Source organism: Aquarana catesbeiana, linkage group LG08 (assembly GCF_042186555.1).
Source record: "Aquarana catesbeiana isolate 2022-GZ linkage group LG08, ASM4218655v1, whole genome shotgun sequence".
NCBI lineage: Eukaryota > Metazoa > Chordata > Amphibia > Anura > Ranidae > Aquarana > Aquarana catesbeiana.
Window position 1 is genome coordinate 100,205,955 of NC_133331.1, and position 13,481 is coordinate 100,219,435.

General features: G+C 40.7%; 1 protein-coding gene across 5 annotated transcripts in view; it reads left to right on the plus strand.

The window, feature by feature from the left end:
• Nucleotides 1-13,481, plus strand: part of FGFR2 (fibroblast growth factor receptor 2) — a 134,149-nt gene that overhangs the window by 105,224 nt on the left and 15,444 nt on the right. For all 5 annotated transcript variants that reach the window (XM_073596228.1, XM_073596230.1, XM_073596229.1 and 2 more), the window contains 4 exons: nt 1,174-1,325; nt 2,374-2,495; nt 8,495-8,605; nt 10,946-11,136. In XM_073596228.1, coding sequence (XP_073452329.1) covers nt 1,174-1,325; nt 2,374-2,495; nt 8,495-8,605; nt 10,946-11,136 — 576 coding nt within the window. The remainder of the gene's footprint in view (nt 1-1,173; nt 1,326-2,373; nt 2,496-8,494; nt 8,606-10,945; nt 11,137-13,481) is intronic.

The window sequence follows — 13,481 nt, forward strand, 5'->3', positions numbered from 1 at the left end:
ACTGAAATAAAGTACATAGATTTAGCTCCTCCAGTAACTCTTCTCATTGAGACCAGGTAAACAGTTTGGAAAATCTTGGTGAGCTAAGTGTTTCCAGTAATCGGTAATAAGTGCTTACAATGGTGAAAACGCTAATTGTTGCCCCTTTGGGTAGGCTTAAAAAGCCTGATCCTCACCCAGGTGTCAGATCTATAGGGAAAGGGCTGTTAGCAGACACCCATAATCTACATTGACCAAAGCTCATACAATTTATTTTTGTTTATTTGGCTAAACGGCAAAGTGCTTTTAGAATATTCATTAAGTGTTTTGGAAGATTAGAATTTTTAAGGTTTAGGAATCACCTTTCATAATTCATTGTCATTTATAATGTTAATATGAAACAATGGAGTGTTTTATCAAAGAATGTCTAATCTGTTTCCCTGGCATAGTGGCATAAAGTTTCACTTCTACTACAATGCTGTCTAGTCTGCAACCTAAGTCGTGCTTCACGTGTGTACCTGCATGGTTCTGTTTTGGCCTCATGTATCAGATTTAACTTTTCATTGTAATGCTGTTTTTCTTTTTAAAGGGCAGCAGTAACAGGTAATATGATTCTATCTTGAGATGCTTCATTACATTCACCCAGTTTATCCAGTGGGATAGCATATGCTGTAGCTGAAAATTAAAAAAAAAAAAAAAAAAAAAAAAAAAAAAAATAGATACAAAATAATAACTAGCACCCAGCAAATTTAAATGCCATATAACCAATGCATACAACCTTATTTAACAGAATATTACAATTAAAAATAAATTATCATTTATAAATACAATCATAAAATTGCATGTAGCATTTTACTGTAGTCATACTAATGAAAGCTGAGCTCTGATTGGCTGATATGGCTGTACCATTAAAGGGAACCCATAGCCTGACGTGGGTGTTGCAGTCAGTCTAAAGTCTAAAAATTGATGGCAAAATTAAGTTAATGCATTTTTTTTCTTTTAAAATACCCTTAGATTTTATATTTCCATATTTGTATTACCTTATGACTGATAAAAAGAGCTGTCTTTTTTTTTTTTACATTGCTTTTCCAATGAGAGTACATCAGTCTAGTTTGCACATGGGGAGCTGACTGTTGGGCTTTTCTTAATGCTTTTGCCATTGGGCATCTATCACATCACCTTTTCCTCTTGCAGGTGTCAGCTGATTCCAGTTCCTCTATGAACTCCACAACACCTTTGGTGAGGATTACCACACGCCTTCTGTCCAGTGCTGATACAGTTCTGCTGCCCAATGTATCAGAGTACGAACTTCCTCATGACCCCAAGTGGGAATTTCCAAAAGACAAGTATGTAATCTTTCCACTTTCTTCCTATGTGTGCCAAAGCTGGAGGAATCCAATGTATTTATTATTTATATAATCTGGGTTTAACAGATCTGGATATCACACCAAGTTTGTTCAGCCATTCAGGTTATAGGCTGTTTTTGTCTTTTTATATATACTTATATATGATATACAAATTTTTTTTTTATTTTTTTTTTTTTTTTTATATGCTTTTTTTTACCTGTGATTTTAACTGCAGTGTAATCTTCAACTGAGCTACAGGCCATATATCAAAGGCTTGTGCCCTGTGAAGATCACACTTGCAGGTATGATAAGAGCTAAATACAAACGTTGGGGATTGGGGCTCAACAATTATGGGCCTGTCGCATATAGATATTTTTATTCTAAAAGAAAGAAAAATATGTTGGGGTTAATCATTTTTGGGGATGGTTAACTAATTTCAGTTCATGAAGCCAGTAACCAAACACAACAGTTAAAATTCTGGTACATTCAGCTGGCTACAGGGCTAATGTGTATTTCAGATATGAAGAATCGCATACTATACGGAAGCCACTTGATCAGCCTTCATGTATATACGAAGGCATACTATGCAGAAAATACTTACATGTCCTTCATGTATGTGAAAAAAAAAAATGGCTTATTGTGAAAAAAGTACTACATTTTACATTTAGCATAAAGATATCCTATGTAAAATATAGCGGCTGCTATTATTGACATGCTTCTGAAAGTGCCAGTTGCCTAGCTGTTATGTTGATCCGCTTATTTGAATTCCTTCTAAGTCACTAACCTAAAGCAAGGATGCACAATAAGAAAGTCAAAAGGAAACAAATATACAAATGTGTAGACAATGCCATCAGCATCTGAAAAAAATGACAGTTTGGTGCTGCGGATGCACCAGATACCGGCAGTCCCTTCTAACCATGCTTGTTTATGTTATTGTACATATTTTCACATATCTGTATTTTAATTAGCATATTGAAGGCAGCTGCAACCCCCTTTCCCATACAGCTGCTGTTTATTGCATGTTAATAATCTGTGTGTACTTCTGCAGGCTGACACTGGGAAAACCCTTGGGTGAGGGTTGCTTTGGGCAAGTGGTCATGGCCGAGGCTGTAGGGATTGATAAAGACCGGCCCAAAGAGTCAGTGACTGTTGCTGTAAAGATGCTAAAAGGTAAGCTTCTCTGGTTCTCCCTTCTCTGTGGGGGGACACAGGGTCACATTCCTGACCTTGAAGTTAAATCAGAAGCTCTGACAGTTTTGCTGCCCCTCTCTGTGATTTAAAGACTGCAGCTTTGGAAAGAAGTGTAATTTACTGATTTGTGTCCTTTGAATTATGCAATCCTTTCGCCACCATCCCTGTGTGTGATTGCTCTGTCTCCAGGGCTCTGTGACTGCCTTTTTCCATTAAATGCCGTCTGCTCTTACGTTCCTCTCCACTAAGTCTTATAATATCTACTAATCAGCGACATGCATTCTTGTCCAGCAGGGTACAGACACTATTCTATATATACAGTAAGCTGTATATACTAAAATCTGTGCTGTGCTTGTATGCAATCATCATGTCTAAAGCTATGCTGTTAATGAAACCATTCTAGACAAATGTATAAAACATCATTTAGCTCACATAATATGTTCTTTCAAATTTCACAAAATTAATTTTGTAGCATGATTAGGGTAATTACCTGAGGGTATATCTTTAATAAGTTGCCACACACAAGAAGAAAGAAGAAATTATGTTTTCAGTGGAAATGTTCTGTATGCTAGTGAGTTTACAGAAGGGAGGTAGCTTGGATTGTAGTCACTAGTGTGATCATGTTCCTTAAAAATCAAAAGCACTGCAAAAGCAAAAGTAACCTGCAGGAGGTGGAGTAGTGGCAAAGAGTCTGTAGAACTGCAGGCTCAAAAAATATTTCCCCCCCCCTTCTTGTGCCATGCAGACAAATGGCTCAGGCATGTGTAGATCACATAGCTATTGCAAAACTTTTTGACTGTACAGTAGTGTAGCTCAATGCCTATACCCCTTGAACTGACCTTCTTTTTGGCAGTGCATTGTACTATAGTGATAGGACAAGTCCACTTTTTTGTAAAATGTGCTCTAATCCCTAGCTTCAAAACCTAATGTAATCTAGAAGCCCCCACCCAGCAGACCACTTACCTAAGCTTGACAGCTGCGGCTCTCGCTGTTGGCCACGCCTGCACAATGAGAGCGATAAAGCTGACTATACACTAATATATTTCTTTCAGCCTGCTTGTTGAACTAAAAAAAAAAAAAAAAAGACATTCCTAACTGACTGACCTCTTCACAGTAGTGAATGCTGACCTCGGCAGATCTTGCTGTTTGCCTTTTTATGAAAAAAAACAAACTTGGATGTCAAACAGACATTTCATAAAGTTCAATTGCCAGCCACGCAGTCCAAGGCAGTGGATTGCCTTGTACTACACTGCGCTAATAAAAAGCATTGCTGCATGCAGTACTTTTCCTCACTGCATGATGCCCACACATCGCCAAAGCACAGCGGTGTAAACTGGGCACATAGGATTAAGAGACAAAGCATTTTGCCTTGTCCATTTAGTAGGACTGCGCTGGAATAGCTGTCCAACACAGTCCCACTGCAGCTAATGTAAACCAGCCCTGACAGCCGCTCACTCCAGCTGTCAGAATACCTGATCAGTGCCCACACCTGCTTAGCGTTGGTTGCAGGTGCTGTTCAGCCGACAATTTTCGACCCGACTCCTTCAATAAAAGTAATCAACTTTTGTCAAGCCAGCATGGCCACCCACTGTTAGAAATTATTACAGTGCATGGCTGAGGTGATTGTATCCATATTAGTGCAATTGCAACTAAAACAGTTGAGTACTGTCGCTATACTCAATGCAAGGATGCATAGCCAGCTTTAGGCTTGAATGGGGTTGTAGACATGCAGTTAGAGTATGATCCCAGGTTATAGAAACTCAATACACAGATATGGCCAACACTGAAAATTTCCACCCAGGGGGGTGTATACAGCAGAGGAGGACATGGCTGTTAAAGTGGATGTAAACCCAATGTCATCCTTTCTAAACTACTGCCATAGGGGTTATCAATAAGGATATACATGCCTCCTGCATCTATCTTTACCTGTCAAATATCTCCCCTCTGTTGTTACGAGACCAGAAAAACTGCAGATTCTGTGGGTGGGTCTGTTGTCTGGAGTTCGGTGGGTGGAGTCGTGATGTCAGTAGACTCCCCGCCCACCTCTACACTCCCCTTGTCAACATGCATTTTTCTCCTGTGTATTTCTTACACTGAACTTCTGCTATGATCTCTAACATCCAGTGAAAAGACAGGAAAGTAACCACATGACTTCAGTATGCCCAATTTATGCTGAGGTGTGGAACATCCAATCCTGGCAGAGCAGCAGAAGAAAGGCGTGGGAGGGAATTAAAAAATAATGCTTAGGCTAGTGCAAGAGATGTACAGTGCCTTGCAAATGTATTCACCCCCCTTGGCTTTTTACCTATTTTGTTACATTACAGCCTTTAGTTCAATGTTTTTTTTAAGCTGAATTATAAGTGATGGATCAGAACACAATAATCTAAGTTGGTGAAGTAAAATTAGAAAAATATATACATAAAACTATTTTTCAGGAATAAAAAACTGATAATTGCATGTGCGTATGTATTCGCCCCCTTTGTTATGAAGCCCATAAAAAGCTCTGATGCAATCAATTACCTTCAGAAGTCACATAATTAGTGAAATGATGTCCACCTGTGTGCAATCTAAGTGTCACATGATCTGTCATTACATATACACACCTTTTTGAAAGGCCCCAAAGGCTGCAACACCTAAGCAAGAGGCACCACTAACCAAACACTGCCATGAAGACCGAGGAACTCTCCAAACAAGTAAGGGACAATGTTGTTGAGAAGTACAAGTCAGGCTTAGGTTATAAACAAATATCCAAATCTTTGATGATCCCTAGGAAAACCATCAAATCTATCATAACCAAATGGAAAGAACATGGCACAACAGTAAACCTGCCAAGAGATAGCCGCACACCAAAACTCATGGACCGGGCAAGGAGGGCATTAATCAGAGAGGCAGCACAGAGACCTAAGGTAACCCTGGAGGAGCTGTGGAGTTCCACAGCAGAGACTGGAGTATCTGTAAATAGGACAACAATAAGCCATACACTCCATAGAGTTGGGCTTTATGGCAGAGTGGCCAGAAGAAACCTATTACTTTCAGCAAAAAACAAAATGGCACGTTTTGAGTTTGCGAAAAGGCATGTGGGAGACTCCCAAAATGTATGGAGGAAGGTGCTCTGGTCTGATGAGACTAAAATTTAACTTTTTGGCCATCAAAGAAAACACTATGTCTGGTGCAAACCCAACATATCACATCACCCAAAGAACACCACCCCCACAGTGAAACATGGTGGTGGCAGCATCATGCTGTGAGGATGTTTTTCAGCAGTCGGGACTAGGAAACTGATCAGAGTTGAGGGAAAGATGGATGGTGCTAAATACAGCGATATTCTTGAGTAAAACCTGTACCACTCTGTGTGTGATTTGAGGCTAGGACGGAAGTTCACCTTCCAGCAGGACGTTGACCCCAAACACACTGCTAAAACAACACTTGAGTGGTTTAAGGGGAAACATGTAAATGTATTGGAATGGCCTTGTCAAAGCCCAGACCTCAATCCAATAGAAAATCTGTGGTCAGACTTAAAGATTGCTGTTCACAAACGCAAACCATCTAACTTGAAGGAGCTGGAGCAGTTTTGCAAGGAGGAATGTGCAAAAATACCAGTGGTAACATGTGGCAAGCTCATAGAGACTTATCCAAAGCAACTTGGAGCTGTGATAGCCACAAAAGGTGGCTCTACAAAGTATTGACTTTAGGGGGGTGAATAGTTATGCACATTGACTTTTTCTGTTATTTTGGCATATTTGTTGTTTGCTTCAAAATTAAAAAAAAAAAAATACATCTTCAAATTTGTCGGCATGTTCTGTAAATTAAATGATGCAAATCCCCAAACAATCCATGTTAATTCCAGGTTGTGAGGCAACAAAACACGGAAAATGCCAAGGGGGTGAATACTTTTGCAAGGCACTGTAAATCACCTGTCACTCACAGCAAGGGGGAGGATTTGACAAAGTTTTTCTCTGTTTGTCAAGATTTATCTCACTGAACAATAAAAGAGGATTGCTGAGAGCTGGATTAACTCTTTGTGGCAAGACTGGGCTCAAATGATAGGAAATCTTATACTCTATCGCATAAAAAAAAAAAAAAAAAAAAAATTTGGTTTTACATCCACTTTAAAGTAAGTTATTGGCTGGTTAAGGGGGGTTCTAAGTTTAGGTTAGGAGTACTACAGAGGGGAACTAGTTCACTTTTTTTTAACGAAGGACCTGATAAAACCACAAAGCTGTGAGCTTCACGTGTGTGTGTGTGTGTTTTTTTTTTTTTTTTTTTTTTTTTTTTTGAGGTATGTTGCATAAATTGGTTGTTTGCATAACTAAACACACACAAATTGGATTTTGCTCTATTATAAGATGCAGTACACTGCAGCACACAGAGCAATCACATCTGTGACATGTGGTGGATTATAGTGCATAGTATTTATGTGTGTTGAAGTGCAACTACCAATGAATGAGAACATACTGCAACACATATACTCTATGCTTGTCCTTTAAAGCAGAGTTCCACACAGAAATGGACCCCCCCCCCCCTTCTGGTGTCTTTCAGGGGGGATATGGATACCTGTCAAATCCAGGTATCTGCTCCCACTTCCGGGGAAAGATGGGCGCAATATTATGCAGAGAACGATGCAATGCAATGGGTCGGCTTCGGGGTGTCGACATCGCGGGCTCCCTGGACACGTAAGTGTCCATATTTTAAAAGTCAGCAGCTGCGGTATTTGTAGCTGCTGACTTTTTAAGTTTGTTTTTTTTTCTACCCAGGCTGATCTCCGCTTTAAAACAAAATTCATAAATACTATGGTATTCAAGGTGTCTCTAATATCCAAAACATTATTTTTTTATAGCTTTGGATAAATGGGGAAAGGGTAGAGGCAGTGTCAGGTTTTACTTTGATGTGGGGCATCATTTTTCCCTCTTTATTCTGGGGACAAGTCTTTACCATAGAGGAAGTGAGAGGAAATCTGTAACAAGGAAACAGACAACAAAAAAAAGCCAACAGAGGTTCTAGTATTCCCCCACTGAAAAAAAAAAAATTCCACTTTTGTCTGTGTTCCCATTTGGAGAGTTTTCTTCACTTCTAGTGAAAAATTGTCCCTTTTTTTTTTTTTTTTTTTTTTTTTTTTTTTTAACTCCCAGTATCCTCCACGTGTATAATTTAAAAATATCTAAATCATAGTAATGAAACTGGCCCATTTGGTGTCTGGGTGAGGGAAAAAATGTCTGCTTTCTTTAACTTGCTGATTGGACAGTTAAGGAGCAGCAGTATGTTGATGAAGTCCTCCCTCTGCTCACTCTGCCATGTTTTCTTGGCAGCATGTGCATTTACAGCATATGTACACTACATCAGAGCCTGATTGTCTGTCTTCTATTGCTACCCTTCCCTCAACCACTCTGAGGCCTTTTCTGTTGGGGATTACAGGTGGCGCAAGACAGATTCAGGTATAAATGCTAACTGTATAAACAAATCCATTTAAAGATTTACTGTAAAAACAAAACTGGTTTAAATGCTGCTTTTTAATCAATTTGATGTAGCTATTTTTATTTTAACACCGTGGTGTAGGGTGCAGCCATATTTTGTTTATTGGTATTTATACAGTGCCAACAATTTGCGCAGAGCTTTACATGAGGTATATTCACCTCAATCCCTGCCCTCGAGGAGTTTACAATCTAAGGTCCCTACCTCACATGCAAACACATACTAGGACCAATTTAGACAGGGACCAATTAACTTACCAGCACCTCCTTGGCATGTAGGAGGAAATCGGAGTACCTAGAGGAAATGCATGCAAACACGGGGAGAACATACAAACTCCATGCAGGTGGTTTGGTTGGGAAATAATCCAGTGATCCTGTTGCTGCAAGGTAGAAGCGCTAACTATCAAGCCACTGCGCCATTATGCCAGTGATGGGGCAGAACTTGCTTTGTTTTAGTAAAATCTTAGGCTGTAGTTTTATATGGTTAACATTTGGATTATTTCCACACAGATGATGCTACTGAGAAGGACCTAGCTGATCTGGTCTCAGAGATGGAGATGATGAAGATGATTGGAAAGCATAAGAATATTATCAATCTGTTGGGTGCATGCACACAAAGAGGTGAGTCCCACAGCAAGGTCCTACTCAGTAATTCTTTAATTATGTCTTCGGTAATGAAAGGACCGATACAACGCATTAGGAGGGAGAGTGTCAGGCAGCCCTGTAATGACCAACTTTTCCACCCTGCAGCTGACACAAGAATACTTTTCTCCAATCTAACCTCTTAAGACTGACTTCTGTGACCTTTGGACTTTACCTCTGTCCTGTTATTAACATGCCAATTCAGTTGGTGAGCTAACTGACCGTCTGTGTCGTTTTAATTAGTGAGTTTAGCGACTGTCTATGCCATGTTAATTATTGAGTGTAACCACTGTCTGTGGCTTAAACAATGTAATAAAGGCCTTTTAGTAACCTCCCTGGTCTTTTAGTAACTTGCGTTCAACCTAAATTACTGTTAAAGGTTCAGTAACCTTAGAAGTCTTTGCTTACGTTTTTTCAGTACAGGGAATATTCAGACTCCAGACCATTTTACAGACTTTCTCAACTTTCTCCTGTTACTCTGCTACATGTTTTTTTTTAAGTTAATTTAGAATACTTTGGCCACAGAATTATCACGTTCTGACCCCCCCCCCCCCCCCCAACGTCATATTGTCCATAATGTATGTTGTGATATTTTACATGGCAACAAAACAAAGGGCTTTATTTACTATGTTTAGATATTGCGTGCGATACAACTATTTTTTAAATCCCACCGTACTTGACTGGCTGTTTATATTAACTTTACTGTTTTTCACCGTAGTTCATATGTTACTAAATTAAGCCCATAGATTGTTGGACTTTAGGAGGAGAGCAAGGAGAGGAGCAAAGCACAGTCATTGTGTAGCACAGCAAAGCAAGATAAAAGTACATATGTAATGACAATATATGGCTTTATGTATGTAAAAGTATGCTTACAAACTATAAGAAAAAATTGGCTTTTTAAAATATGTATAACATTGTTTACATTAAAGTGGAATCCTGATAAATAGTTTAATACACATTTAAAGTACATATCAGACATCCCAACCTGCAAAAACTCATTTCAGGGAGGTGGCACCACACAGCTTTTCGCGCAAACCTGCCCCCCCCATCAGAGTCTGAAGAGTTCCCCTTTACATCAGGGCAGCGGAAACAACAAATGGGCTCAGCCAACCTGCCAACAGACATTCAGAAGGGTCAGTGTGATCTGGATGCATACAGAGAAATGGGGAAATCGCCTGAAATTTAAACCCCCCTTTTGATCAGTGTCCCCTGCCCCCAGACAAGGTTACCTGGGAATATTTGACCAGTCAGGATTTCCCACCAAATTATTTCACCTGCCTCCCAGGTACCAGCCCTCCTCTATTGCTCCCATCATGTGTGTACACCGCTCAGGGGAGTAATGAATGCCATCCTCACACTGCCCAGCTCTCTCTCTCTCGCTCCTGGACTCACTCCTCCCTCTGTTGAATCTGACACAAGCCCCTATTAACAGTCATTGTCCTGGGGGAATCCCTCTCATAGTATTCTGCTGGCAGGATCCACGGAGAGCCTTCCCGACCAGCAGAATATGATCACTGCTGGCTGCTATAGTTTCCAGCAGTGATCAGACAAAAAAAAAAAAAAACGGGCTGGTTGTATTGCAGTTGATGGATTGACTTGAGTACAACCAGCTTCTCCATAGACAGATTGAAATTCAGCCAGTTCCAGCTAAACCAGCCAAATTTAGGTCCATCTATGCTTTTAGGGTTGAGAGAGAGATCTCATAGCTAGATGTGGTTCTGCTCCCCATCTCACCACCCTGCCTATTGGACAGCAATGATGATGCTGATAAATTGTCCATTGGAGGCTATAAAGCAGTGTCAACCTCCCCAGCAACCATGTATGTAGCCCTTTGCCTTAAAGTGCAAGTTCACCTTTACAGAAAATCTGTACCCTGTCCCCATCGTATCCCGGTCCCGCTAACCTAGAGTCCGGCAATCGTCCATTCTGACAGATCGTATAGCCACTTTATCAGTCAGGGGATTTCTCTCCTCTTCGCCCGCGGTGACAAAACAGGCTACGCGCGTTCTGATTGGTTGGCTTCGGCCATGTGATGGCACCGACCAATTAGAATGCTCCTAAACGTACTGCCTGATGAGGTACGTTTAGGAGATTAAGCCGAGGGGATTTCTAAGCCCTGGACTGGTGAGGTGATGTCTCCAGGCAGGAGATCACCATGCTCCAGGCACATGGGACCGGGGTGATGAGGATTACAGATTTTTCTGTAAAGGTGAAATTACCTTTTAATTTCCACTTTAAGCCAATGCCATTTACATATAAATCTGAAAATGTTTAAGATACAGTATGTGAATGATTTTAACAGTTGTATTTTGTTTGTAGGTACCTTATTTGTAATTGTAGAGTATGCTGCTAAAGGGAACCTTCGTGAGTACCTGAGGGCCCGGCGCCCTGTTGAGATGGAGTACTCTTATGACATTAACAGGGTGCCTGGAGAACAAATGACTTTTAAAGACTTGGTATCGTGCACTTACCAGCTGGCCAGAGGCATGGAGTACTTGGCATCACAGAAGGTAAAATAAGAATGGTGAATTGTATTGGGCGTTCTTTGTTTCACGCCACTTACCTCTGTAATAAAGGACTTTTAGTAGAGTATAGTTATTACTTTAATAATAAGCAATTGGAGCTATTCATTCAGTAAATTGTATACCGTTTGTAATATGCCTAAAGGATAATTCCATCATTCAGGAAATTTTTTAATATATGAAAGCAGGGCAACAAAATTTATCAAATTTTTAATTAGTATTTATTACCTGTTTTGCCCTCTAATATACTACAGGGTTTTAAAGTATGCCTTACTAGTGGATATTGTTTTCATTTTGCTTCCTTCTGTGAAGGATCTGTAGCATTGCATAAAGGCCTTCTGTGTTCTGGGTTACTACCATCAGCTCTGCCTGCAATACCTCATTGCAGCGTTTTCCTTAGTTAAATAGTGTACCCCTATAAAATAGAAAGTGTTTGCTGAGGGCCCCTAGGTATGTGTGTTATTTTTCAGCAGACCCTGCAAAGTGTGTACTTTTTGGCTATTTCTCTGAAACGTGTGTAAACATTTAACGAGCAATCCTTTACATTTTTAAAGCACACAAAGTACTAGTATTGTGCTAAATGTTTAAAACTTGGTCTTAACAAATGTGCCTCCAACTGTACCACTAGCAATACACAACCATAGGAATTTTTAATATCTCTAAAAAATCCACCTTCCTTTGTTTCAGCATTACACTGTTGAAGCTGGAGTTAAAGTGGTTGTAAACCCTTACACACCACTTTTACCTACAGGTAAGCCTATAATGAGGCTTACCTGTATTTACCGTGAATATCTCCTAAACCTGCACCGTTTAGGAGATATTCACTGTATCAACATGTGCTGACGTCATCAGCACATGCGCACTGAAGAAACGGCTCACTCGTGCAATTTCTTTAGCTGTTGTGCCGTCACTGGCGGCTCCCGAGCGCAAGTGCGGGAGTGGTGTCATCGCGGCTCCGGCCAATCACCATGCCAGAGCCCGCGATGCCCGGAAAAAACTCTGGGAGCCATGTCGCCGGCTACATTGGTGTACTGGGAATTCTGTGGTGGCTTCGATCTAAGGTAAGTATTTAATAATGAGCTAGTATGCTATACATACTAGCTCATTATGCCTTTGTCTTGCGGGTTTTTTGTTTTGTTTTTTCCAGTGGGTTTACAACCACTTTAACTCTGTACAACCACAACCACTTGTACCCACAGGCAAGCCTATAATAAACCTTACTTGTAGGTACTGTGAATTTCTCCTAAACTTGCACAGTTTAGGAGATGTTCAGAGTGCATGCAGCCGATGACATCATTGGCGCATGCGCTCTGAAGGTCCGGTTCACAGTGCCGGACCTTCAGAGCCCGTGCCGGAAATGGCTAATCCCACGTGCATGCACGGGATTGATGTAATCGCGCCCCCTGCCACTCATGTAGCCAGAGGCCGAGAACCCGGAATGAATTTGGGGAAGATGTCAGCCATCTTAGCGGGCTTAGTTCTCAGGTAAGTCTATCATAATGTGCATACTAGCACTTTATGACATTGCTTTGCAGGGAATTTTTAATTATTTTTTTAATCACCTGCAGTTTACAACTGCTTTAAAGTCCAGTTGATGTTACATAAAGCCGGCCATAGACTATGAGATTTTCTTTCCTACAACCACGGATTGCAGGAAAGAAAATTGCTTGTTTCCCCCATCAACAACGTCAGCGTTGATGGGGGAATCCTTCCAGGATAGCTGTAGTGTTCTCCTGACAGGGGAGAGCCATCCCTGCTGGGAGAACACAGTGATTATTGCTAGAATCTATAGCCGCTGGCAATAATTGCGTGACAAATCTGACAGGCTGATGGAACTCAAGTTGATCAATCGAGCAACTTGGGTACAGTCAGCCTGCCCATTCATGGTTCGAATCTCGGCCAGTCCCGGCTGAACTGGTCAAGGTTCGAAAGTTCAATGGCCGGCTTAAGTAGATATGCAGTCATACATTTTAATAACTCCTATTTTCATAATCTTAGCTTTGCTATACTGTTGTACCAGTTGTGCGGGATGTCTAAAAGTTAGACACAGTGCAACCTGCAATATAATAGACCTAATCAGATATACATCCTCCCCTTCTCTGCAGTACAATTCTGTGTGGGGACACTTGTGCTGTAGCTGCTACTACTCAGCTCTGCCAATACAGTGCACTGCAGTGTGAAGGCAGGAATTGGCATTTTTACTGAGAGAAAAGGGTATTTTAGGGCACAAAACCGTCACAGAGCATAACCTGTAGGGATATAGGAATAAAAAGGTCTGCAATTTTAAGAATGCATTCACTGGGGTGTTTAACACTCTGCGAATTGCAGAGGCA